This window comes from Pinus tabuliformis, chromosome 9 (genome assembly GCF_031772625.1).
Source record: "Pinus tabuliformis cultivar Carrire ecotype Pingquan chromosome 9, CPIR1, whole genome shotgun sequence".
Lineage (NCBI taxonomy): Eukaryota > Viridiplantae > Streptophyta > Pinopsida > Pinales > Pinaceae > Pinus > Pinus tabuliformis.
The window spans coordinates 78,945,313-78,970,806 of record NC_142307.1 but is presented as its reverse complement, the minus strand read 5'-3'; the positions used below and the strand labels follow the sequence as shown (position 1 = coordinate 78,970,806).

Sequence of the window (25,494 nt, the reverse complement as noted above, 5' to 3'; positions counted from 1 at the left end):
CTAGTGGGTGACATCCACAGAAGAATTTTTCTCCTAGATATGTCTTCAGTTGGCAACCAATAACCCCTTGTAGCCACAAGATAGCATGATGTACCACCATTCTCTGCCACTTGAGCTAGCCATTACGTGCCCTCGCCCATCTATAATGATCGTATGTTTGAAGGTGGGCCTTCCAACCTCAAAGGTATGTATTTCATTATGTAGTTGGGTATATTTGCTTTCTTTTCTTGGACACACTTGGACATGGATTAGTGGGGGGATTCGACAGAAAGAATGGGTTTGGTTTGTACTCTTGTTCCCTTGTCCAAACTTCGTGGTTAATCTTGTATCCTAGTACGGTGGGATCTCCTTATTGGCTTCTAGCTTAGGAGTGGCACTACATGTGAAACCCTAATTTTGGTTGTGGTCCTGTTTCCTAACATCATATATTTCACTCCCCTTCACTCATTACAACCCCTTTTTCACACATTTCCTATCTGGGTCCACATTTGTCCATTGGGTCCACAAGGAGTTAGCCTCCTCTCCCCTTGTCCCCTCTTTGGGTCGGGCCTGGAGCGATGCCTCAGAGGTTGATGCAACTAAAAAGAAAATTAAAAGCATAATTTGGCCATTCACAAAAGGAAATGTACCAAAAAATGCAAAAGATAACCGAGACATAAGAATTTAGCACGTGGGCAAAAGCCAAGCATGAGCTCTAGCCCCTATTATCATGGCCATCACCCTGGTTCCTAGGGTCCCTATGTGTGCCCCCTCCATCATTAAGGAACCCTTGACTATCCCAACCCTTGGTGGGCGATGAACTGCCCAACCTTAAGGGGGTAATCACTGCTTTATCATACACATCATGCTCTCATCCTCTGGAGCCCTGAGCAGTTAAAATAAAGAAAAATCAATAAAAGGCAAAAGGCATATGAAGAAGGGTGGAGAAACAAAGGTCGAAATAATTCATGTACCACGATTGGTCCCTCCTACATCTATACACCCAATGTGTGGGCTTCCCTAATTATGACTACCCTTGTACCATGGCATGTGGCTTGGAGCCTTCCAGTTGCCCCACTTCGTTCCACCATCATTTCACATGACACCTGGCAGTTGACGGATGTACCATGGACTTGTCACTCCCTTAGAGGTTGAAACCACCTAATAGGGTCCTTTATTAACCTCTCTTGTTGAGCAAGGAAACACTTGTACATTCTAAAGCCCATTTGGAAGGGCATGCCACATTTATCAAAGCTTTTCTTTTGACTTTTACACATATTATCAAAAGTTGTCCTATGAGTTTCATCCAACTTCACAATCTGATCAATTCTATTTTGAACAACATCTTTATTAGCAGAAAAATGCTGAAGGAATTGATAAGCTGGCAATGTCAGGTGCACAAGTAAAGTTACATCCAAGCCATAAACTAATTCAAAGGGACTTTTACCAGTAGCTTTCTTCTTAGTAATCCTATTTGCCCATAAAGCATACTTGATTTTATTGTCCCAAGATTGCTTATTATCTCCTACTATCTTTTTGATAATGGTTATAAGATTTTTATTACTTGATTCAGCAAGTCCATTACCCTGAGGATAGTAATTTGATGAATGAGATAAGACAATGCCATACTTGAAACAAAAAGATGAAAATTCTGAAGAACTAAAAGCCTTGGCATTATCAGTGGTGATCTTAGCAGGGACACCAAATCTAGTAATGATATTATTTTCAATGAAATCCATAATGACCTTTTCAGTGGCATTCTTAGCAGGGATGGCTTTGACCCATTTAGTGAAATAATCAGTAGCAGTCAAAATCCATGAGTAACCATTGCTAGAATTTTCATGAAACTTCCCAATGAAGTCCAGACACCAATGCTGAAAAGATGCCTCCACAACCATAGGTTGTAAGGGCAGGGCAACAAGCTTCTGTTTCCCAGTGAACAGTTGGCAGGCTTGACAACTTCTAACAAACTTATGCACATCAGAAAAAATCGAAGGCCAATAATAACCAACTCTCAGAATTTTGTGGGCAGTAGTTCTAGCAGCATAATGACCACCACAAAATCCCGAATGAAACTCAGAAATTAACTTCTTGGACTCAATTTCATCAACACACCTAAGTACTATGCCCTCAGGATTTCTCCATCCAAGGCCATCCTTCATGAGGCAATACTTAGTGGCTTTTAATCTAAGAGCCCTTCTCTTATGAGCGACTAAATGGTTAGGACATGTAAGATTTAACAAGTAATAAATAATGTCCTTGTACCACTCATGCTCTCCTAATCTTTGCAGCTCAGGTGAAGATGAATCGTTAAGACAAATCAAACCAAGAGCTTTCTCATTACCTTCGGTCATCATTTCAGCCAAGCCTTGACCTTTGACTAACTTGGTGGGTCTAATCTTTGAATCATATTCTTGTATTTTGTAACCCACCTAGCACGAGTCCCTAAACAATCAATTTGAGTTAATATATCTTTAACCGCACAATGTGGAACAAAAGCAATGATTTTGGAATAGCCCACTTAAGTTCTGAAATGCTTAAGAGATTTGACTAAGGCATAGGCTTGCATTTCCATGGTATTGTAATTTAATTCAGAATTTTGAAGCTCTCTACTCATGAAAGCAATAGGCTGCTCGTGACCATCCTTATTTTTGTGCAATAAGACACCAGAAATGGTATCTTTAGAAGCGAAAGAGAAAATCATGAAATCCTTCGAGTAATCAGGACTAACTAAAACAGGAGCTTTTGCAATAGCACCTTTGATTTCCTGAAAAGCCTTTTTGCCATCTTCTTTCCATAAAAATTTTACATCCTTTTTCAAAAGACTTCAAATAGGCTTAGCTACTTCTGCGTAATTTAGAATAAATCATCTAAGAAAATTTGTTTTTCCAAGAAAAGACTGAAGGGATTTAAGATCATGGGGGAGAGGAATCTTTTGGATTGCTTCAACTCTTTCAGGATCAATCTTGATTCCATCTTTAGAAATGATGTGACCAAGTAATTTCCCTTCAGTTACTCCAAAAACAGACTTGGCTGTATTTAAGGAAATCCCATATTCTCTACATTTATCAAAAACTTGCCTAAGATGACCTATATGGCTAATACCATCCTTAGAAAAAACAGTAAGATCATCCTGATAAATTTCGATAATCTTCCCAATTAAACCCTTGAAGGCATAATCGATAGCCCTTTGAAATGTGGCCCCAGCATTGGTTAATCCAAATGGCATTCTAATATATTCGAAAGTACCCCATGGTGTGGTGAATGTAGTTTTGTGACAATCTTCTTTCTTAACCCATACCTGATTATATCCAGAAAAACCATCTAGAAATGATGTCATTCCAGAACCAGTTACTCTTTGCAACATAGTCTCCATGTTTGGTAAAGGGTAATTATCTTTCTTACATGCTAGATTAAGGTTTCAAAAATCGACACAAAGTCTAATTGTACCATTCTTTTTTCTAACAATCACCAGGTTGGAACACCATGTTGAATGCCTCGTTTGAGCAATAATTCCTGCTGCAAGCATCTTTGAAAGCTCCTTTTGAACCAAAGGGGCTAACTTAGGATTTATTTGCCTAAGCTTTTGACGAAAGGGTTTAGCATTTTCATCTTTCAAGGGGATAATGTGCTCCATGACATCTTCCCTATAACCTTTTAATTCATCATAAGAAAATGCTAAAACATCCCGATATTCACGAAGTAAATTGGTTAACTTTTTCCTTTCTTCATCATTAGTACCCTTACCAATTTTGATAATCTTGGGATCACTAGAGGTACCAATGTTTACCTCGATGAATTCACCTGGATCCATTTTATTTTCCTCTTTCATCTTTGTGGCATCATGCCGATCAAAGTGTTGTTCTAAAGAAACAACATTCCTAGGAGTAGGATTTATAATATCTTCATGATCATTAGATCCATCCTCCTTAGAATCTATTCGAAAATTTTCAAACTCATCCAAATTATCAAGAAAACGAATCACTTGTTTCTCGTCATCAAAAACTTGCCAATGCTTTGAGTTATCTGGAATGTAAGTCCTAAATATAATTTCCATTTTCATCTCATCCTTGATCAACCCATCAGATAACTGCAAAGTAGAAACAGCTACGACAAGCTCATCTGCCAAACTATTATGTTCTCTTGGGATAGCTTCAAGGTCAAGGGCATCAAAGTATTCCATAGTATCCCATACAACATTTCAATAATTCCTTAACCTTTGATTTTTACATGTAAATTTATTTTTAATTTACATGATAACTAAGTCAGAATCTCCCTTGATGCTAAGCAACTTAACTCTTAAAGCCTTTGCCAACTCAAGACTCAACAACAAAGCTTCATATTTAGCAACGTTGTTGGTTGCTTCAAATTCCAATCTATAGACAAACTTGAAAATATGACCAAGGGGAGATTTTAATATTATTCTTGCACCTTTACCATGCCTAGACAATGCACCATCAAAATACATGTACCAAACTTTATCCTTGAGATCCCCAATATTTTGATCAACCTTATCATTGGGAAGAACTATGGAATTAGACAGAATAGCATAATTCCCAATGTCAGATTGTTCTTTAATTATCTCACTATGAGGTCTCTTAGGATGCAATGTTGCATGAAGCGCCCCCCCTCCTGGTTCCAAGCTCGGAAGCGCGTCCCGTGCGGAAGCACTTAGGAAGCTTCGCCGGAAGCGTGCTTCTGAAATTTTTTGCCGCTTCTTGGAATTTCGAAGCGTGGGTCGGAAGCGTCGCTTCCAGGTGTCCGAAGCGCGCTTCGTACGACGCTTCGGGCCTCGGAAGCGTGGCACTTCGGAGGAGGAAGCGTACGCTTCCTGAAGAGGCCGCGCGCAAGGGAAAAATTCATTTTTTATTTATTTATGTTGACTTAGCATAAAGGGGGTGGGTTAGGGTGAGGTTAGGGTGAGGTTAAGGTGAAGAATGAAGGGAATAAAGCCCCCATTCATTCCTCATTTTCTCACTTTGAGTTTATGAGAGTCGGAGAAGAGAAGAGAGGAGAGGAGAAGAGAAGAGAGGAAGGGAGAGGAGAAGAAAGGAGAGCTTGGAGGAGTGAAGGAGGAGGAGCTAGGAGAAGGAGGAGGAGCTTGGAGCAAGAGCTTGGAGGACTTCATTTACAAGAGCTAAAGAGGTAAGTTCAAACCTCAAACTCCCTTATTTTTTTGACATTTTTTTGTATTTTTCTCCTCCCTCTCCTACTCTTTCCCATTGTTTCTACTTGCTCCTTTACTTGCAGGTTGTCCACCACCTATATCCATATTCCAAGATGGTGTTCTTTTGGCTTCTATGTATCATTCCACTCTTGGTTTTAATGATGGCAAAGGGGAATAGGAATAGAAGGGAAGAAACACAAGAGGACAGTGGTCCCAATATGAGTGACCCAATGTATGATGAGGAGGAAGGGTTTGAAGAGGAAGGGGATGAACCTGAAGGGGACACTGAAACACAAGATGGGAAAGTTGCATTAACACCCTTGTGGAACTATGTGACCAAACTTGATGGGGGAAAGGGTGGTGGAACTTACAAATTTGTGTGCCCTCATGGTTGTCATGGAGGAAAACCATATTGTGGTTCATATACCCGTGTGAGGAGGCATCTTTGTGGGGTGCTGGACAGTGATGAAAAAAGGGTCCTGTGGGGGTACAAATTTGCCCAAACATTTCAACTGAAGAAAGAAGAAAATACATCCAAATAGAGGAGGCTGCACAACAAAAAACTCATTCTGAATCAAGTGCAACCTCTAAATTTGGTCGCTGCTCATCTCCTCATGGTACTTCTGCAAGCTCTGGAGGTAGAAGAACAATAGGGGATTTCCTTAATGTTGCTGGGAGGGATGATGTGGATGGAAAGATAGTCCATTTTCTTTGTGCTTGCGGTGTACCATTCAATGTGCTTCGCTCTCCGTATTGGCATGAAATAGTAAAGGCCATCAATGAAGCCCCAAAAGGATACAAGGCCCCCAACTATGAGAAAGCTAGAACAGTGTTATTAGAAAGAGAAAAAGCTAAGGTTCAAAGAGCTTTGACACGTTTTACAAATGAGTGGGTAGATTCTGGGGTATCCATTGTATTAGATGGGTGGACAAATATTAGAAACCAACATTTGATAAATGTTCTTGGTGTTTCTTCTAGTGGTGCAGTATTTATTACATGTCATGACTCCTCCATCACTGCATCCGCACAAAACATTGCATATCTCCTATTGAAATCAATCAAAGATGTTGGTCTGAATAATGTCGTTCAAGTGATCACAGATAATGTAGCAAATTGTAAGGTAGCAGGATAAATTATTAAGCATGCTTATCCACACATCTTTTGGTTTGGGTACCTGGTTCACACATTGAACCTTTTGATGCATGATATTGTGAAGCACAAAGAATGTGGGTGGATTACTGAGCTTTACAGGAGAGGGAAGCAACTCATTAAATTCATCACAGGGCATACAAGGGTAAACTACTTCTATGGCATTTACTCCAAGTTGCAGTTGCTTAAAATTGCAAAGATAAGATTTGCTAGTTATTACCTCACCTTTAGGCGGCTAGTGAAGGTGAGACAAGCTTTAACTAATCTAGTGTGTGCTGAATCATGGGATGAAATTAGCATTGACATAGATGGTGCTAATGCAGTCAAGGGCACTGTTCTTGACAGTTACTTTTGGGCACAGGTTAAATATGTTTTGCAATTCACCAAACCAATTTATTACATGATCAAGTTTGCAGATTCAGATCGACCAGTAATTGGGTAGGTGTATGAGCAAATGGATAGCATGTTGGGGCAGATTAAAGACATTGTTGAGCCTAGATATACCACCTTGTACAATTATATTCGTGCAGAGGTGGAAAACCGATGGGAAATGCTAAATGTTCCATTGCATGCATTAGCATATGTTTTGACACCTAAATACTATCATCCATCATGGCTTTCAACACCAGCATCTGGGGGGGGAAGCAGGAGAAAACCACACCAAGATCAAGAGGTTCACAGAAAGTATATGGCTGCATTGAGTAAATTAATCCCTAATGAGGAGGAGGCTGCATTGGTATGGAGACAGGTGAGCAACTATACGCTTAACGCTGGTCCATTTGGGAGCATGCATGCAATTAAAGATCGAGAGACTTTTTCTTCTCTTGAGTGGTGGAACATGCATGGAGGGGGTACTCCACTTCTACAGACTTTGGCATTGTGGGTGCTATCACAGGTGGTAAACACTTCTTCTACAGAGAGGTGTTGGAGCTCTTATTCTTTCATCCACAGTGTTAAAAGGAACAGGTTCAGTTTAGACCGGGCAGAGAGCTTGGTTTATGTTCATTACAACTTGTGATTGTTGTCCCATTACTGTGAAGATGCAAAGTCTAATAAAGACTTGTTGATTTGGGACAAGAATCAAGAGGAGCCCAATTTGGAGGATGGGGTGTTGCGATTAGAGCAATTAGAGGATGCTCTTATCTACGTATGTCCATTGTGGTACGAATTTTCCAATTTTTCCTTATAAAGCATTTCTCTAATTCATGTTTTTAATTTTTTTGTTAACTAGTGTTTTTTTTTGCCTGAATTTTTTGAGTGATTCCAGGATGATGATGATCGTGTTGATATGCCACCCCCACCCCCATCTGGTCCCTTGGTTCCTAGGTTCCATGGTTCAACACCAACAACAGGGGGTTCTTCTTCATCAGTTTCAGTGCCACATCCACAACTTCCATAGGCACCATCTTCTTCATTGCCACCACGTGGAGGCCCGCGACCACGTGGAGGCCCGCCGCCACGTTCTCTTCGTGGTGGAAGGAGAGATTAGTAGATATATTCACAATCTACTACTTTTGTCATAGATTACTCATTAGACTTGTAGGCTTGTGAATTTGAATTTTAAACCTTTTTTGTCTTGGCGGTGACCAAGTGACATATTTTGTAAACATTATTATTTGAATTTTGGACATGACAAATGTTGACAATTGCTCACTTTCTAGATAAATCATAATATGCTCTATGTTTTATGTTTTATAATATGCTTAAATGTTTTATGTTTTATAATATGCTTAAAAATTTGATGTATGTTTGTAATAGCTAGAATATAGATGATTGTTGTACATACTAGTAACTACAATGGAATCATGGATGCCATATCTATCTTGATTTATGCAAAAATATGCATGTTTTCATGTCTTCTACAATTAATTTGGTATTTGGGATGTTTGTTTTGAGTATAAATGCAAATATATATATATATATATATATAGATATAGATAGATAGCAGACGTTTCAGCTTCCCCGCTTCCAAAAAATGTCCCCGCTTCGTGCAACATTGTTAGGATGTTCAACATGGAATCTTTTCTCGGGTTCTTTATTAAGTCTTACAAACCCATCACCTGTAGGGGAAGGAATCGTAGGATATGACCAATTCATTTGAATACTCCCTCCTAGATCAGAGGCCCATTTTCTAGATAAAAGCATACCCCAAGCATCAGGCACATCAACAACAACAATGTCCATAACAATCATAGTGTCAAGGTAAACCGATAAATGAACCTGTAAATCCTTGATTAACCCATGAACTTCAATCTTCTTAGAATCCATGGCACATATATTGTAGTAAGGCCTAGAAACTCTTAAATTAAGTTGTTCCATGATCCTCTTGGTCATGACACAAGCTAATGCACCATAATCAAGCATACAATTATTCAATTTATATCATTAACAATCAAAGTAATAAAGAATGGTTGATGATCCTTGTTATCTGAATCCAAATTTTGCAAATATATAGGAGCATCCTGATAATCAACTTCAAGTGCTTTCTGTTGAGAAACATTCACTTGAGGAGCTTCAATAGCTTTTAGTAACTTAGCCCTTTGGGAAGGAATCTTCGCAATCTCGGTGACAAGAACCCAGATTTTTGCATTATTAAACCAACTTCCCAAATCGATATCTAATCTAGAGTTTGAACCCGGGTTAAAAATTCGAGGGGGAATTTGATTCCCACTTTGATCTTTATCCCTTCTTTGATAAGTTAAACCCTTATCTTTAGCAATTTCCATGACTTGCTCTGGAGAAGGCTTTTCACCAAATAATTTAACCATCATATCATTTTCATGCTCAAAATTATTTATACTAAAAGCTGATGTGGAAGGCCTAACATCTTGATTGTTTTCCTTAACTTCCATCCAATCTTCCATAGACAAAGAAAACTCTTTACCCACTACATTTATTTGATTACTTGCCCCAAACATTCCATTATCCAAAATCCTTTTAACTGTGGGGCAAGTAGCCTCCTCATGAAGAGCATCACAAGCCCGACAATAAGGCAGAGCTTCATCGACCAAATTAGTAGATTCAAGCGGATTAGGTGGTCTCTGTTCACTAGATTGACCTTTGTTTTGCCATTTACTATTTCGATTATTATTATTATTTCTAGGATTGAAAATTCTATGTTTCAGCTATTTCCATTTGAACCAACCTATTCTGCATAGTAGTTATCTCCTTAGCATGGTTAGAGATTAATTTCACTTGGTTAAGCTCCATGCTTTCAATTTTTTTTTTTCAATAATTTTTTAATAGGGTCGTCATCTGATTCTTTAACCTCTTTTCCTTTAGGTTCTTTCACTTTTGTTGAAGCCCTATCAAAACCTGGGATTTCAGACTTCCTAGATGCCTTTTTATCTTTTTCGAGCTCTACCGCTAAAGCTTGACAATCCCTATAATCAAGAAGTTTAGCACGTCTTAACTCATAAGAGGGATCAGGGCTAAAGGCATCAATATAGAAATCCCAAAGAGATTTATAAGGAGATTTATAATTTTGAGGTAATTTCTTAATAATATCATTGAACCTCTTATTAAATTCTTTTACAGTCTCATTTTCTCTCTTTTTAATGATACTGATAGCTTTTACAAGATGCCTTTCTTCTCTCTTATCTCCATACTTTTCCTTAAAGGCATTAATAATCGATTGCAAAGAATCAAATGAATCATGAGGCTTTTCCGTAAACCAATCTAAAGCATCCCCCTCCAAGGTAAGAACAAAAAGGCTCATTTTTACATCTTCATGATTATAATCAGCAGCCCTCACATACTTACCAAACCAAGAACCAAAAGCTTTCAGATGAGCTTTAACACTAATTGCATCATTGCCCTAAAAGGAAGGCAATTTATCCATCCCATGGTCTGGAAAATCATTGCGATAACCTCGAATGTTAGCAAAGTTACAAGGGGCGAACACGTTCATGATGTCGTGCTCAACCGGGTTAGGAAAAAGCAAATGGATATTAGAGAGAGCTTCTTGTCCGAGATTAACAAGAAGGGTACGAGAAGAGAGTTTGTGTAATCGTACTCTGAGAGCCCTTTCAAGATCAGGAGTAGGATTAACCAAACTGCTTGGATGTCTTCTAGTATACACTCTTGTAGAAGATAGAGGAAGTGGAGTCGCCACTCGGACAAAAATCTAACTCAAAATAACCCGAAAGCAAGGAACCAAGGACAAGGAACTTATCCTGGCAAGAGATGAAAGGATGAGAAGAATGAAATGAGATGAATGTCGAAGAAACCAAGGACAGGAAAACTCTATCTCTGGCAGCGACGCCAAAAAATGTTGTGCGCTTGACGGGTTAATGAATGGCGGAAAAGATTAGATGATTAGAAGAATGTCGTGAGGACCAAGGATAGGAAAAACTCTATCCCTGACAATGACGCCAAAAAATGTTGTCGCACAGAATGTCTAGGTACCACGACAACGGCTCAGATCGGGGGTTGTCACCCTAATCCCCAATCTCTCTGTTTAAGCTGTCTCCCTACAACAGGCTAAGGGGGGTAGACCCTATGGAAAAAAGGAAAGAAGAGGAACTAGTTGGGAACCAACCAGTTCAGGAGACACAGTGAAGCGATCAAGTACTTGATTAAGATTTAGCAAGACTTATAGGATTTGATTAGATTTTAAACAATTGATACCAATGCCTTATGGAGTCAACGATGTTGCTAGGGAAATTAAGACCAGGTAATTGATTAGCGACTGTTGCTGTTTAGATGAATGACTATCTTATATTAAATGCAGATCCTAAAGCTAATGTGAGATGCAAGAATCTTGGTTAATTTTAGTTAAATGCCTATTTAAATGTGAATCCTTCGATTCTCTCTGTGTTGAGCCTGATTTCGTAGTAATTGGCAGAGAGAAGATAAGGCGAAGCACACTAAGGTGTGACTAACGATACCTCTCCTGAAAATCTAACATACCTGGTGCCTTCGACATTGCAAAGTGTTGTGGCTCTGACGACTGCAAGGTCAACTTTTAAATACTATTAAAAGCAGGCTTCTCAAGCAAAGATGGATGGATATCTATCTCTCTATCGACCAAGCTTATGCTTGGAAGTAAATTTTATTTGTGCAAAGCTAACTTAGATGCAATTGAACTAGATGATGGGATGAAGTCAGACTCTAGGATTATAAACACTTGTGTCGCAAAAGCCCTCAATTACCAAAATGAAATGTTCACTTTACTGGATGAAGACTTAAAAGTAAACTCCTGAAGATATTACAATTAAACCACAAGCTTATTTCGAATCTTTCTGATACAAACAAAAACTTCTTTGCAAAGATATGCAAAGATATGCAATCTATTACAATTCCACGACAAAACACTTTAACAATTACTTGAAAATATTTGCAAAATATTTAACATGTAACACACATCAAATAATTCAAAGCAATGAGGGTCAATTTAAATAGGATGCAAAATGTTCTAGCAATTAAATTTCTAGAGATCCAAATACTTTAAAAAACCATGAAATTTAAATGCTAATCAATTCACAATCCTAGAATTAAAATGATTTACGCCTAGTGACCCAAATCTAGGAAAATTTACCACTTTCGTATAGTCAATCCTTAGATAAAAAATTTAAGTATGTTTGACTATGGAAAAGTTAAAATGCTTAATACCACAAAAGTTTCTTTAGGATTTTACCCTTAACACAAAAGAGACTAAGAAGGAACTTTAATAAATTAGCAACTTAATTATTCCCTAGGAGAATTTTTTCGATGTGCTAAGTTTTTTGAAGCAAGACTTAATGCCGTAAATGATCAATTAAGATTTTTTTAATGTGACCAAAAAAAATCTAAATGATTTAATAATTTTTAAATATTTTTAATGGGCCAGACTCCGGAGGCCACATAAAAAAAAATTAAAATCTTTTAATGCCAAAAATTTATTTTTTATTTAAAAAATTTTAGGCGGTCTCAAAGTCGCATGAAAAATAAAAATAGAAATGAAGCCCTTTTTTGTTTTTAGTTTTTATTTTCTATTTTTTAGGGTTTTGAATTTTTTTATGATAATCTAGTTTTAGAATTCTTTAGTTTTTTAGAAATTTTAAATTTTTTATGATTTTCAAAATAAAATAAAAAAATCAAATCAAATCAAATTAGAATTGAAAAAAAAAAAACAAAATCGAATCTAATGAAACAAATCCAAACGAGGCAAAAGAAAAAATCAAATAAAACCAAAATTGAATTTCAAAATAAAAATGAAAAGAAACTATTAAACTAACCCTAACTGTGAAATTAAATAAAACGCAAACAAAGGAAACCAAACCAAAAAGAAATCGAAAAATACTTTGGGTTTGATACTTCTGCAAGTTTGACGGCGGCGAGCCAAGGAAAGTTAGATGGAGGAAAGCAGTTCGATGATAGCGAAGGATGAGCGAGGATGGCAGAGCAGTGAGAGATGGAGATTTGAGGAGGCAACTACGTAGGAAGGCAGTGGCTGCGGTAATGGACGCGGATCTGGAGGAGCGGAGCTGTTCGCTGCTAGTGACGCTGGTGAGGACTGTGGACAGGGACGGTGGAAGCAAGGAGAATCGAAGAGTAGTGCAGGTCAGAACGATGTGGGATGGCAAGGATGAGGACGAGGAGATGAAGAGTGCAATGGCAACGAGAAAGGGATTTTCGTAGGAAGGCAAGGGTGAATGACAAATAAAAAAAAGAAAATTGAAATCTCCCAGAGACTAAAAAAACGCAGCAAGAGCAAAATGATTTCGAAAAATTCCTTTTGGAAAACCCCAGGCAGCAAACAAATCTGAAAACCTCAGGAAGCGGAGAAACTATAGCCCAAACTCAAGATAAACCTAGAAAAACGAATTTCACACTTATGCTTCAGATTTATCAATGAAACCCTCATAAAATTATTTCCAGATTTAAAAAAAAAAATTAAAACCTTTGGACTACAAAAATCTGGATAGACTTCCTGTAAAAATAATTTTGAGGTCAGATCTTACCCTCCAGGGCCTAGATCTGGCTTCAAATCAAACTTCACCTTTAGATCTGCAGCCTGTACTTGAAAACAAAAACACCGAGAACCCAGATATGCAAAAAATAAATAAAACCCCAGAAACCCAAGTCAGAAAACCCAAAAACTTTACAGATCTATGCACAGGATTTGGCAGATCTATCAAATTTGGCGAGTGTGAGTCTAACTCCGCTCCCAGATCTAACAATCTAAGGATCTCAAAAGTCAGATTTATCAATTTAGCACATAAAAAATTAAATTTTTAGATTTTAAATGAGGTTCTTAGCTCAAAACCCTTCATGCATCACCAATAGAAATCTTATGATAAGCCCGGGATCAAATTAAACTGGGCTCTTCAGAAAACACGGGTCGGGCGTTGGCTGGTTCAACTGAAAACTTCCCCAAACACCCGATGATCTAAAAATCAAGATTTTCCTGCAAAACTCAATCTAGCCATTAAAATAGAGCGAGAAAATGATAATAAAATTCAGATGAATAGAGATACCTGCTATTACATTCAAAATTTAAATTACCACTTAAACCCCAGTGACTGAGCAAGATACCTGTACTCAAATCACTCTTCAGAAGCTATCATCAATGACTAAAAAAAATTTACGCATGGAAAAGACACATCTTACAATATTTCCATGAAGAGTAACACTGACGAAATTTAACCCCAAAGTCTTCCTTTATTATTTAAAAAAAGTTACAAGAGAGCTTTTCACTTAGCACACGACTCAGAGATCGGATGGATCAATTGACAAATGACCTCCTATTTAAAGATAAATCTTCCAACGGCTAGTTCGAGTGATCCTTGTCAAAACAATCTCAACCGTTGATGAGGATTAAAATTTCTTTTAATCTCATCTGTCGAAATATTAAATTCTTTGAGGAAACTCGAATTTTTCAGTTAAATGCATTTTAATTAACTAAAAAAAAATGAGTTAATTTCCTCAAAAATTTGACTTTGACTTAACCCCCAGGGACTAAAGGCTTAAAATTTAGCAAAATAATTAATTTACCTTAGTCCCGGGACCTTTTAAAATTTGAATTTTAAGGACCGACGAATTTTGCCTTTGGAGAATTTAAATTTACCTAGGACCTAGAATTAATTAAATTTCTGGCTTAGGATTTTAATTAATTTTTGGCCAGAAAATTTAATTAATTAACCTATGAGGGGATAAATTATTTTTCCAACCCTCAAGACACTTTACATCATAATTTTCATATCTTTTACATCATAAGGGGGAAAGCCCATTTGAAATAGACCCCCACAGACTACCCATTTCTGCGACACAAATATAATCCAGCAGACCAAGCAATTTGTAATAAAATAACCTAACCAAATAGTTAGGATTATTTCCAAATCACTTTTACATAGACTCGATCTATAACACTAGGACTCGCCTAAGATCCCAGTGACAAAATACATTCTAGCTTTGGGGTAAGACTGAAGGAAAACTCTGTCGACCATCCGAGAATGGATCGGTGAGACAAAAAACCTCCTAGAATGTAGGTCATCACCAGAAAAGTATGTTTACCTAGGCAATTACATACATGACACGGTTCTGCAGAGATTATTTACATCATATACATGCAGAATGGGTTTACATTATAACATGATGATCAGGCTGATGATGATAGTTGGACGACATGAACACATCGATCAGGCGCTATCCCTTTTGTGAAAAAAGGGGGTGTACTGCTATGGGTCATTGACACGTAGTGGTCAACAAGACCAAATAGAATTGTTGAATGTGGAAATTTCAAATCTGAAATCTTATTACAACAACTGGAATTATTTCTTCTAATTGTTAATTGATTTAACAATTTATTTGCTATGACAAATATTGAATAAATCGCAGTGCAATCTTCACAAATAAAATTGCGGAAAATAATAACTGTAGAAACTGATAAATATGCTAGCGCACAAATAAACTTGACACAATTATTTTTAGACAAAAGTTCACGGAAAAATCAAACTTGGGAAAACAAGTGCAACAATTGAGGGTTTTATATTATTAAGCAACAATGAAATTTTGAGTACAATCTGGATGCCAAAACTTGGTAATCCATAGCAAGAAAGTCCGGCCAAAATTATCTAAGGGAATTTCCCTTCCTCCATGAGCAACCTCGATATAACTCGGCTTCAGAAACTCATCCTCCTGGAACCCTTGTACAGGCCTCTGCATAGTGCTTGTGCAGACCCTTTCACGTCTAGCCCGAAATTGCCTCTGATCAAGTCGTTATGCTTGTCTCTGTTGCTGGAAACGATTCTCCGACCTTCTGGAAGACTTTCGAGGCCTCTAGAAGCTGAATCGATTTTTACCATAGCCAAATTGAATTGCCCTCTGAAGCTGCCTGCACAGTCCTCTGTGCTGCCTCACTGGAATAACTCTAGCCTCTTGCTATTACCTCTCCATCTCTGGAAATCTTCCTTCGGATCACTGTCCCTATCCCTCTCTGTCTTTGCTTCCCTTCTCTGGCTCGAACTCTTTCAACAACTGCTACTCTTTGGAAAAATCTAACTGTTCAAAGAAATTGATCTTTGTGTGTGTGTTCTCCTTCTGCCCATCGACTTCTTCTTATAATCTTCTATTGGACCTCCAATAACCAATATTAAAACTTAATCAAGGGCTAAGATTATTTTCTAGTCGGTCTGTGTAAGTTTCTAGATAATTCACACATTTCTCAATTAACACTGATTAATTAATCCCTTTTCCTAAGTTTGGACTTATGGAATATTTAAATATAGGCTCATAATATAATTGAGACACTTCTAGGTGGATTTTCCAGAAAAGACTTTTGGGTTATGGAGAACTCCTATGTTTTAGCCTCTCCACAAAGTTTCAAGACTAGAACACCTTCTATGCTACACAAACTAACATTGAAGACTCATATAAATTAAAGATGAGCTTCATTTTTAACTCATCATCATTTGGATTGGGATTTCTCTTGTAAAAAGAATTCAGACCTACAATTGATGGAAGAAATTGGAAGTTTTTGATGCATTTTGATGTTTGGATCTTTGTTATCTTATCTTGGAGCTTCTATCTTGAAAATATGATGGATGGATATAGTCTCTTTATCTTGTCAGTGTTATCTTGATGCTATTTTCTTTACTATGATGCATGATTAATGTATGGAATATTTGGGAAATTTTAATTTATTGCAGCAATTGGAAATTATGCTTTTAACTGATTAATTAAGTGCAGTTTACTTGTTATGGCAAACAACGAATAAAATCACAACTGCAATTTTCACCATAAAAGCGCTATGGAAAATAAGAAAAGTTGGAACTGAGAAATATATCTTTACTATGATGCATGATTAATGTATGGAATATTTGGGAAATTTTAATCTATTGCAGCAATTGGAAATTATGCTTTTAACTGATTAAAATTAAGTGCAGTTTACTTGCTATGGCAAACAACAAATAAAATCACAACTGCAATTTTCACCATAAAAGCGCTATGGAAAATAAAAAAAGTTGGAACTGAGAAATATAGAGCACACACCCAAATTTGACCCAGTTATTTTTGGACAAATGTCCCTAGAAAAACCCATTGCGGGAAAACCAGTGTAGTAGATGAGGGTTTTATTATTATTATGCAGTAGTGAAATAATCTTAGTAGAATCTATGGATGCCTAGCTGGCTATCCAATCAACAAATATCTAAAAAAAATACTAGAGAGAAAATTCTAGTGAGATAGGATGCGAAGTTCATGGAGGGTAGAGCTTTTAGGAAATCTCGAGAGATGTCAGCAAAAGGTCAGTCAGTAGATGTTCCATTAGTCCAGCAGCAGCAGGGGCAACAAGGAGGACAGGCAGGAGGACAAACACCTGGATCGAGTACAGTGACTAGTACCAGTATTTCCTCAAAGGAAGGAAATCCAGATAGTTCTCAGTAGATGGAATGACAGGATCAGGAGGAGGAGTTGATTGAGCCTCCCACCACCAGTGGTAGAACCAGTAGAGAAGTACATTAGACACTGAGGGATGTAAAGGAGTTTGTTGGAGCTCCTAGAACCAAGAAGAGGCAGTGTAGACAGCCTCATAGGTACCAGGCCTTGGTAGCATAGGTTGAAGAGCCCTCTAGCTTTCATGAAGTCGTTCAACACCAAGTTTGGGTGGATGCCATGGTAGAAGAGTATAGTTCTATCATGACGAATGATGTCTGGGAAGTAGTACCTAGACCAGAGGATAAATCAGTTGTAGGATCTACAAGATCAATTATGCTGCAGATGGTAGTATAGAGCAATGTTTTACAACTCGGACTCGGACTCGGACTCGGACTCGGCCGAGGATTGACTCCGACTCGGACTCCGACTCGGTAATGACTCGGCCGGCTCGATTTCAATGACTCGGTCGTTGTAAAAAATACATTAAATATTTATTTTTTTTATAAAAAAACATAATTTTAAATATTTTAAACATAATTTTAAAGATTTTCATTCAAGTTTCTAAAACAGTGCGAAACACGCATGTAAAAGAATATCGAATGAATTGATTAACTTGGAGCAAACAGCTCAATGATAATACAAAGATATTTACAATAATAGAAACATCAGGTTTCTATGTAGAATATAGAACAAACAGTTTTATCTAAGAAACTGCTAAAAGAATAAAAATAGAAATAGCTAAAAGACTGAGCATTACTAAATAGAGATATATTCTAATACCCTCCCTTAATGCTCAATCTATTTACAACACCAATAGACCCGCGAAATTTTACAAATTTATCAGGACCAAGAGATTACGATGCAGAGAGATTTACTGTTCAAGAAATCTCTTAACCTTGCTCTGATACCATAAAACAGTGCGAAACACGCATGTAAAAGAATATCGAATGAATTGATTAACCTGGAGCAAACAACTCAATGATAATACAAAGATATTTACAATAATAGAAACATCAGGTTTTTATGTAGAATATAGAACAAACAGTTTTATCTAAGAAACTGCTAAAAGAATAAAAATAGAAACAGCTAAAAGACTGAGCATTACTAAATAGAGATATATTCTAATAGTTTCCAAACACACAAGATTATTATATACATGGAAGACAACATATGATCAAAGTAGGCTCATGAACCAATCCATTATATCAAAATGGTACGGTGGTACCCAATGGCAATAGTAAATACATAGTCAACTGTAGTCTGTCATACATGATCAAAGACTCAAGAGTCAAAACAAAATACAAATAACCAAGGAGGCTAGTAGCTACTGCCATAGGAGCCAAGATCATCTCGACCAATCTCTGGATCATCATCATCAGAGTCAGACAAGGGGCCCCATGGCTCCTCCTCATCATCATCGTCTCCAACTGCAACTGTAGAAGTGGTGCCAGTACCACTAGGCTGTGCAGCAGATGCAAGCTGAGATAGAGTACAAATGCGGCTGTGCTTCTGTCGTGGCTGAGCAGAGGAAGGCGAAGCACCTACAACTGGAGTCCTACTAGCTGGCTGTGAGACTGAGGCTGGTGGATTGGGATCTGCATTCAACTGAACACGCTGCAGTGGATCTCCAACATCAATTTCATCAAGATCCTCATCAGGATCAAACTCTGGTAGACGACTCTCCACTACCCAATCTGATGTTGGATCAATGTCTTCCAACACAATGGGATCTGAATCAGGTCTTTTGTTCAGCAATTGGTTCCGTCTGAGCCGAAGGTTGTATTGGACAAAAACTAGATCATTCAACCGTTTTTGCTCCAAACGGTTTCTCTTCTTTGTGTGAATCCTCTCAAAGACAGACCAATTGCGCTCACACCCAGATGCACTGCAAGTTTGACTCAAAATACGAATTGCAAACCTTTGCAATTCAGGGCACTGGCCACCAAAGGCCTCCCACCATTGTGCTGCAAAAAACATAGGAGTGTAATGAATTATGAGTTAGATGAAGGCTGAAGCTCAACAAAATTACAAATTATATCTAACTTTCAAATTATAAATGATTTAACAAACTTTAATAAAAAAAGTAAAACCATTAAGAAATTGAAAATTGAAATTTTTGTTTACCTGGCTCATCTGCTTCTCTTGCAATCTTTGCTAGGTTCTTCCCAAAGGTACCTGTTGCATTGCTGAAGGATGTGACCTGCTGATGTATCAGCAGCTGATCAGACTCCGATGGGACCATGCGCTCAATGCAATCAACCAGTCCATCTCTGACCTCCCCCCTCAAAGCTCCTGACTCCTTAGCTTTATAATGATACCGTGGGTTCAAAAAATACCCAGCTGCATGTATAGGGCGATGGAGTTGATTGTTCCATCTTTCATCAATGATTGCCCAAATGGGCCCATACTTTGCCACTCTATCCTTGTATGCTGTCTTTATTTGCTCCTTTGCTTGATCCATAGCCTCATAAATGAAGCCCATAGCCAACCTTTCCCCATCCACCAACCGCAACACCTTAACTAGTGGCTCAGCAAGCTTCACAATCTCTGCTGCCTTTCTCCAAAAAGTTTCATCATGGACTTTCCTTTTCAATTCTCTGCCTTCTGGTTTGTTAGACCAACTGCTTTGATTCCAGTCATCACTGGAAAACATCTTTTGCAAGTTTCTATGTTGGGAAAGCATAGATTGCAATGTCAAAAAATGTGTAGCAAATCTAGTGATGGCAGGCCTAATAATATCCTTGCCTCCAGTGTGTTTCCTCATGAGACTCAAAACCAGTGTATGATTGTAGATAAATTTTGTTATGCTTTTGGCATTATCTACAGTGTTTCTGACCCAATCTAATTTTCCAATATCCTCAAGCATGAGGTCTATGTAATGTGCAGCGCATGGGGTCCAAAAGATGGTCTTGTGTTTTTCCTCTAACAGTCTACCAGCAAGAACATAGTTAGAGGCATTGTCTGTGATGATTTGAACAACATTAGCCACCCCTACATCCTGAATAACCTCATCCAATAGCTGAAACAACAAGTGGCCATCTTTTACCTTATCAGATGCATCAACTGATTTTAAAAACATGGTTCCCTGTGGGCAGAAGACAAGAAAGTTTATGATGGTACGGTTTCTTTGATCAGTCCATCCATCTGACATGATGGTACACCCTGTTCTTGCCCATGATTCCTTGAAATCTTGCAAATACTCATTAATTGATTTAATTTCTTTCTGCAAACGAAACCCCCTTAGCTCTTGCATAGTAGGGCCTTTGAAGCCTTTTCCAGCAGCATGTATGGCCTCAAACATAGGCTCATAATATGGTGAACGAGCAGCATTAAAGGGGATATCAGCATCATACCACCATCTAGCTATGTAGTCACAAGCAGTGTCCTTCAATTCTTTCTTCCAATGGTCATCTAAAGTGGGCTGAGCAAGACCTTTACTAATACTAACTTCAGGACCATGTGCATCTGATGGAGAGGAGCCTGAGTGAGTGAAAAAACTTTTGATAGTCCCATCACCCTTCATTCTACCCTTTCCCTTATCTTGAACAGAAGCAAAAGAGGGAGGAACATAACGGAAAGGGTTTGATGCATCAGTTTGAGGGATAGAGGAAGAACCCTCAAACTCATAGTGGGGGTTGGCAGCCATCATTCTTTGTATCTCCCTCTTCCTCCCAATTTCATCCTGTATCTCTTTTTGCCTAGTCTTTTCTTCTTTAAATTTTTCAAAGCTTTCCAACAAATTCTTTCTAATCTCCCCAATTTGATCAGAGGGACATGGAGTAATATTGCCTTTAATCCCTGCCAAGTGTTGTTTCAGCCTATGAATCCCCCCAGGACCTGACTTAATTTTCCTATGGCAAAACTTGCAACACATCTCACTATCAACCATTTCAACATATGCCCAAGCAGGATCTTTTGCTCTAGGTGCCATTTTTTGACTAGGAAAACAATCTGAAAATGAAAAAAAAAAAAAAAATTGATTCAATGTTCATTTATTTGACTAAAAACACTCTCTAAGCTATCTTGATATGCACCTAAAATTTACTAAGTAAAAACAGATTTATAGAGGTGGAAAAAAATACCTCCAGGCACAAACTGCCTCCTCAAGCTTGCTCCAAGAATCAGCGCCTCAATGCTGCTCCAAATGGCTGCCCAAGAAGCTCCTCACTCCAGCTACAATGCTCCTCCAAGACTCCTCACTGCTGCTCCAAAACAAGCTCAAGAACTGCTCACTAACTCTCAAAGAAGACTCTCACTCAAATGCATAAGACTGCTGTGAGTGAAATGAGAGCATTTGGCTGTCTTAAATAGAGTTTGGGAGGGGGAAATGGACCCCAAAAGCATTTAACAATCTACCATTACCCTTTGGAATCCACAAACCCTACTTAACTTTACCAAATATCAGCAAAAAAATGAATTTTTTTTATAAAAAACGTTGCCCAGCCGTCCTTTTCATGACTCGGCCGAGTCAATACGGACCCGGCCGGGTTGACCGAGTCAGCTATGACTCGGCCGAGTCATTGGATGACTCGGCCGAGTCATAGCTGACTCGGTCAGCCGAGCCGGGTTGCTGGCCGGGTCAATGTTTTGGCTAGTGACTCGGTCCGAAACGGCCGTTTCGGTTTCAACTCGGCCGAGTTGTAAAACACTGGTATAGAGAAGTACAAGGCTAGGTTCGTGGGAAAGGGGTACGCACAGAAAGAGGGAATAGACTATGAAGAGACCTTCGCCCCAGTTGCCCAATATACATCTATTAGATCCGTTATATCCCTAGCAACTCAAATGGGATGGGAAATTCACCAGATGGATGTCAAGACAACTTTCTTGAACAGGGTGATAGAAGAAGAGGTGTATATAGAACAACCCAAAGATTTCAAAACTCATGAAAAGAGAACTCATGTATGCAGATTAAAGAAAGCCCTGTATGGGCTCAAGCAGGCACCCAGAGCATGGTATGGTCGGATTAATAGTTACTTGCAGCAGTTGTGATTCATCAAGAGTGAGGTTGATCCCAATCTCTACTATTTAATGGTAGAGAATGAGCCACTTATTCAAGTATTATATGTGGATGACTTGTTTCTAGGCTCATACAGGACTGCAAGAAGAATCTCGAAGCAGAATTCGACATGAAGGATATGGGGTTGATGCATTATTTTCTAGGATTGGAAGTTTGGTAGAAGAATGGGGAGATCTTCCTTGGGCAAAGAAGTATTGAAATTTCTTAGTCTAACCCGTTAGAATTTTTGCTACACTATCTGGTTTATTTCACCTACTTGTTTAATTACTGAACAAGTTATTTAACCATATAAATACTGAAATAAACACAATGCAGTCTCAACCATCTACAGATCATCAACTGAAAGAAATAGACAAACACACAAGGGACACCGTTATTTTTGGACAATCGTCCCCGGAAAAACCCAACTTGGGAAAACCGGTGCAACAGTTCTGAGGGTTTTATTATTAAGCAACTTTTCTTGAGTACAACTGGGTGCCAAACTAGCTCACCCGACAGAGAAATCAATCTGGTAGTAATACCTCTCTTCGGAAGCAGATATTTGAAAAGTCTGCTCCACGAAAACTCTCCAATGCCTCTTTGAGGCACTGCGTTAGCCCTCCTGGCCTCTGTGTTAGCCTGAAACCCTCTGTGTCAGCCCTCTGATGCTCTGTGCAGGCTCTCTGGCCCTCTGCGTCACTTCTGCAGCCTCTGCGTCACTCACGCAGGCCCTCTGGCCCTCTGCGCAGTCACTTTGGCCCTCTGTGTAGCTTTTGCTAGCTTTGCATCTACCTCTCTGCCTTTGCGCTGTCTTCCGATACTATCTCTGCCTCTCTTCTATGCACTCACTGCCTCTCGCTGCAACTCTGATCACTGGTTCGACTTCTCATAGCAAACCCTGCTTTAGAAAATCAAACTGATTGATCAACTTGGTGTATCTCCAACTGACCCTCAAGCCTCCTCTTATACTTTTTCTGTTGAGTCTTCAACAACCGAGATTAAATCTTTAATCAATGACTAAGATTAGGTTTGGCTTGTTCCGTGTCATTTAGAACCTACTAACCCAGTTTTATATTAATATCCATTAATATTCTTATTTTCCTAAGTTTAGACTTAGGAACCCATTAAAAATATTGATTATTTTAATATCTCTCTCTCCGGTTAGAATTTCCCCAAATCATTTCTGGTTCTTGGATATCTCATGTGCTTTAGCCTCTCCACCAATTTTTCTGGTTAGAGCACATCCGATGCTACCCCAAATCAATGCTCCCTCTTAGTGAGGAATGTGCTCTAGTAATGCTCCACCACTGAACATCACTCTGATCATCCGACATCGGTACCTGTGCTGATGTTTGGCCTTGCTGCCCAACATCCTCTGCACTGCTGCATCCTGTACTGCTACCCATGGCTCTACCACTACCACTGCTACATCTGTACAACAACTCCCTCTGTATCTGTGCTGCTGTTGGTCCTTTCCCCCAACACTGCATTTTCACTGCAACCCTCTCTCCTCATGCTGCCTATAGCACTAACACTGCTGCACTGCTACTGCTGCACTGCAACTTAATTACTGAGACGATGGTAACTGATCTACCCAACCACTGACATCCTTGTCAGGCTAGAAACCCTCCTGATACTAAAGCTCTCTCTGTTGTTATCCTGTGCTCCCTCTGCTGCCTCTGCGCTGCTGCAACAACTCTGTGCCTCTCGCACTGCTGCAAACACCTCTGTGCCTTCCTGCATTGCTGCAACCTCCTCTGTGCCTCTCGCACTGCTGCAACCCTCTCTGCACTGCCAGGGACTACTGCACTCTAGCACTGTTCTGCCGCTCCATCCGCATCTGCTTCTACTGACATCCGTCATCCTGCTAATGTCTCTTGGGGCTCTCATAGCCGAATATGATCCAAGAGTTTGGGTATCTTAAGAATCCTGCCCCACATCTCCTGTAGTCCTTCTGACTACAGCTCGATGTCACCCCACCTCTTCTCTAGAGGTACATGAGCACTCATGGCACAATCACCATCATCCTCTACCTCCTTTTTTTCCTTAGCTGGCGTGGCCTTGGAGTTAGAAACCTCTCCCTTATTCTTCTTTCTGGGACACGGGGTTGCATAATGGCCCAGCTCCCCACAGTTGAAACACTTAACCTTGGAGATGTCCTTCTTCTTCCTCTTCCCTTGTTGCCCCACAAATGCCAGAGCTGCATCCTCTTCCTCCTCTTTCTTGACCTGAGCTCCTTTGCCACTACTTCCCGCCTTGGACATGTTGTAGATCTAACCCAGAATATTATAGATCAGATACAAAAATATAAGATATTGCAAAGAAACCCATAAATAATATGAAAAGATTCTTTATTGATCAAACCCTTAAGGTAGGGCAACACCATACATTCACTCCTTAAGGAAGGAGAACACTCCACAAGCCATATGCCTGTTCATACAATAATACTTCTCTTCATATCCTTCCATGTGGAGTCTCTAGCCTCTATATAGGCCTCATACATACAATACCATGCATCATTACCATGGTTCCCTCATACCATCAACTAATACCATGGGCCCATTACATTATTATTAACTACTTGTGGTCCCTTACATGACATGGGTTAACCACCTTATTTATTACTATGGCCCATCCCATTATTACATTATTACCTTGGGTACCTCCCTTGGTACCCCATATTATCCCCCCTAGGTATATAACATTCCACCCCCTAAGCATGTTTCGTCCCCGAAACCATAGTTTTACGAAACGGCCGAACCGAAACGGAAACGGCCGTTTCGTTCCGTTTCATTGCCAAAACATGTGACCCGGCCCTTGACCCGGCTCGGTTGACCGGGTCAGCTATGACTCGGCCGGGTCATCCAATGACCCGGCCGAGTCATAGCTGACCCGGTCAACCCGGCCGGGTCCGTATTGACTCGGCCGTTTCACTCATAACCGGCTGGGGCAGCGTATTACCAAAAAAAAATCGATTTTTTGCTGATTTTTTATAAAGTTAGTTAGGGTTTGTGGAGCTGAAAGGTTTATTGTGATTTGTTTAATGCTTTTGGGGTCCATTTCCCCCTCCCAAACTCTATTTAAGACAGCCAAATGCTCTCATTTCACTCACAGCAGTGTTATGCATTTGAGTGAGAGTCTTCTTTGAGAGTTAGTGAGCAGTTCTTGAGCTTGTTTTGGAGCAGCAGTGAGGAGTCTTGGAGGAGCATTGTAGCTGGAGTGAGGAGCTTCTTGGGCAGCCATTTGGAGCAGCATTGAGGAGCTGATTTTTGGAGCAAGCTTGAGGAGGCAGTTTGTGCCTGGAGGTATTTTTTTCCACCTCTATAAATCTGTTTTTACTTAGTAA

At 39.1% G+C, this 25,494-nt stretch overlaps 2 protein-coding genes across 4 annotated transcripts in view; one reads left to right on the top strand and one right to left on the bottom strand.

Annotated features, from left to right (window-relative positions):
- Nucleotides 1–25,494, top strand: part of LOC149147194 (sodium-dependent phosphate transport protein 1, chloroplastic-like) — a 374,349-nt gene that overhangs the window by 225,599 nt on the left and 123,256 nt on the right. The gene's annotated exons all lie outside the window — the stretch shown is intronic.
- On the bottom strand, nt 18,109–19,997 carry LOC149147196 (uncharacterized). The gene is made up of 3 exons (XM_089439014.1): nt 19,277–19,997; nt 18,481–19,116; nt 18,109–18,113 (listed from the first exon to the last, which is right to left on the bottom strand). The coding sequence occupies exons 1-3, from the start codon at nt 19,914–19,916 to the stop codon at nt 18,109–18,111; spliced, it is 1,281 nt and encodes a 426-aa protein (XP_089295140.1). The 5' UTR covers nt 19,917–19,997.

Excerpts from the sequence above, each read along its gene's own strand:
- LOC149147196 (XM_089439014.1), bottom strand. The coding sequence starts at position 19,916 with ATGAGGAAACACACTGGAGGCAAGGATATTATTAGGCCTGCCATCACT. Across the intron at positions 19,117-19,276 it reads AAGAGAAGCAGATGAGCCAG|CACAATGGTGGGAGGCCTTT; the intron begins GTAAACAAAAAT and ends TGTTTTTTGCAG.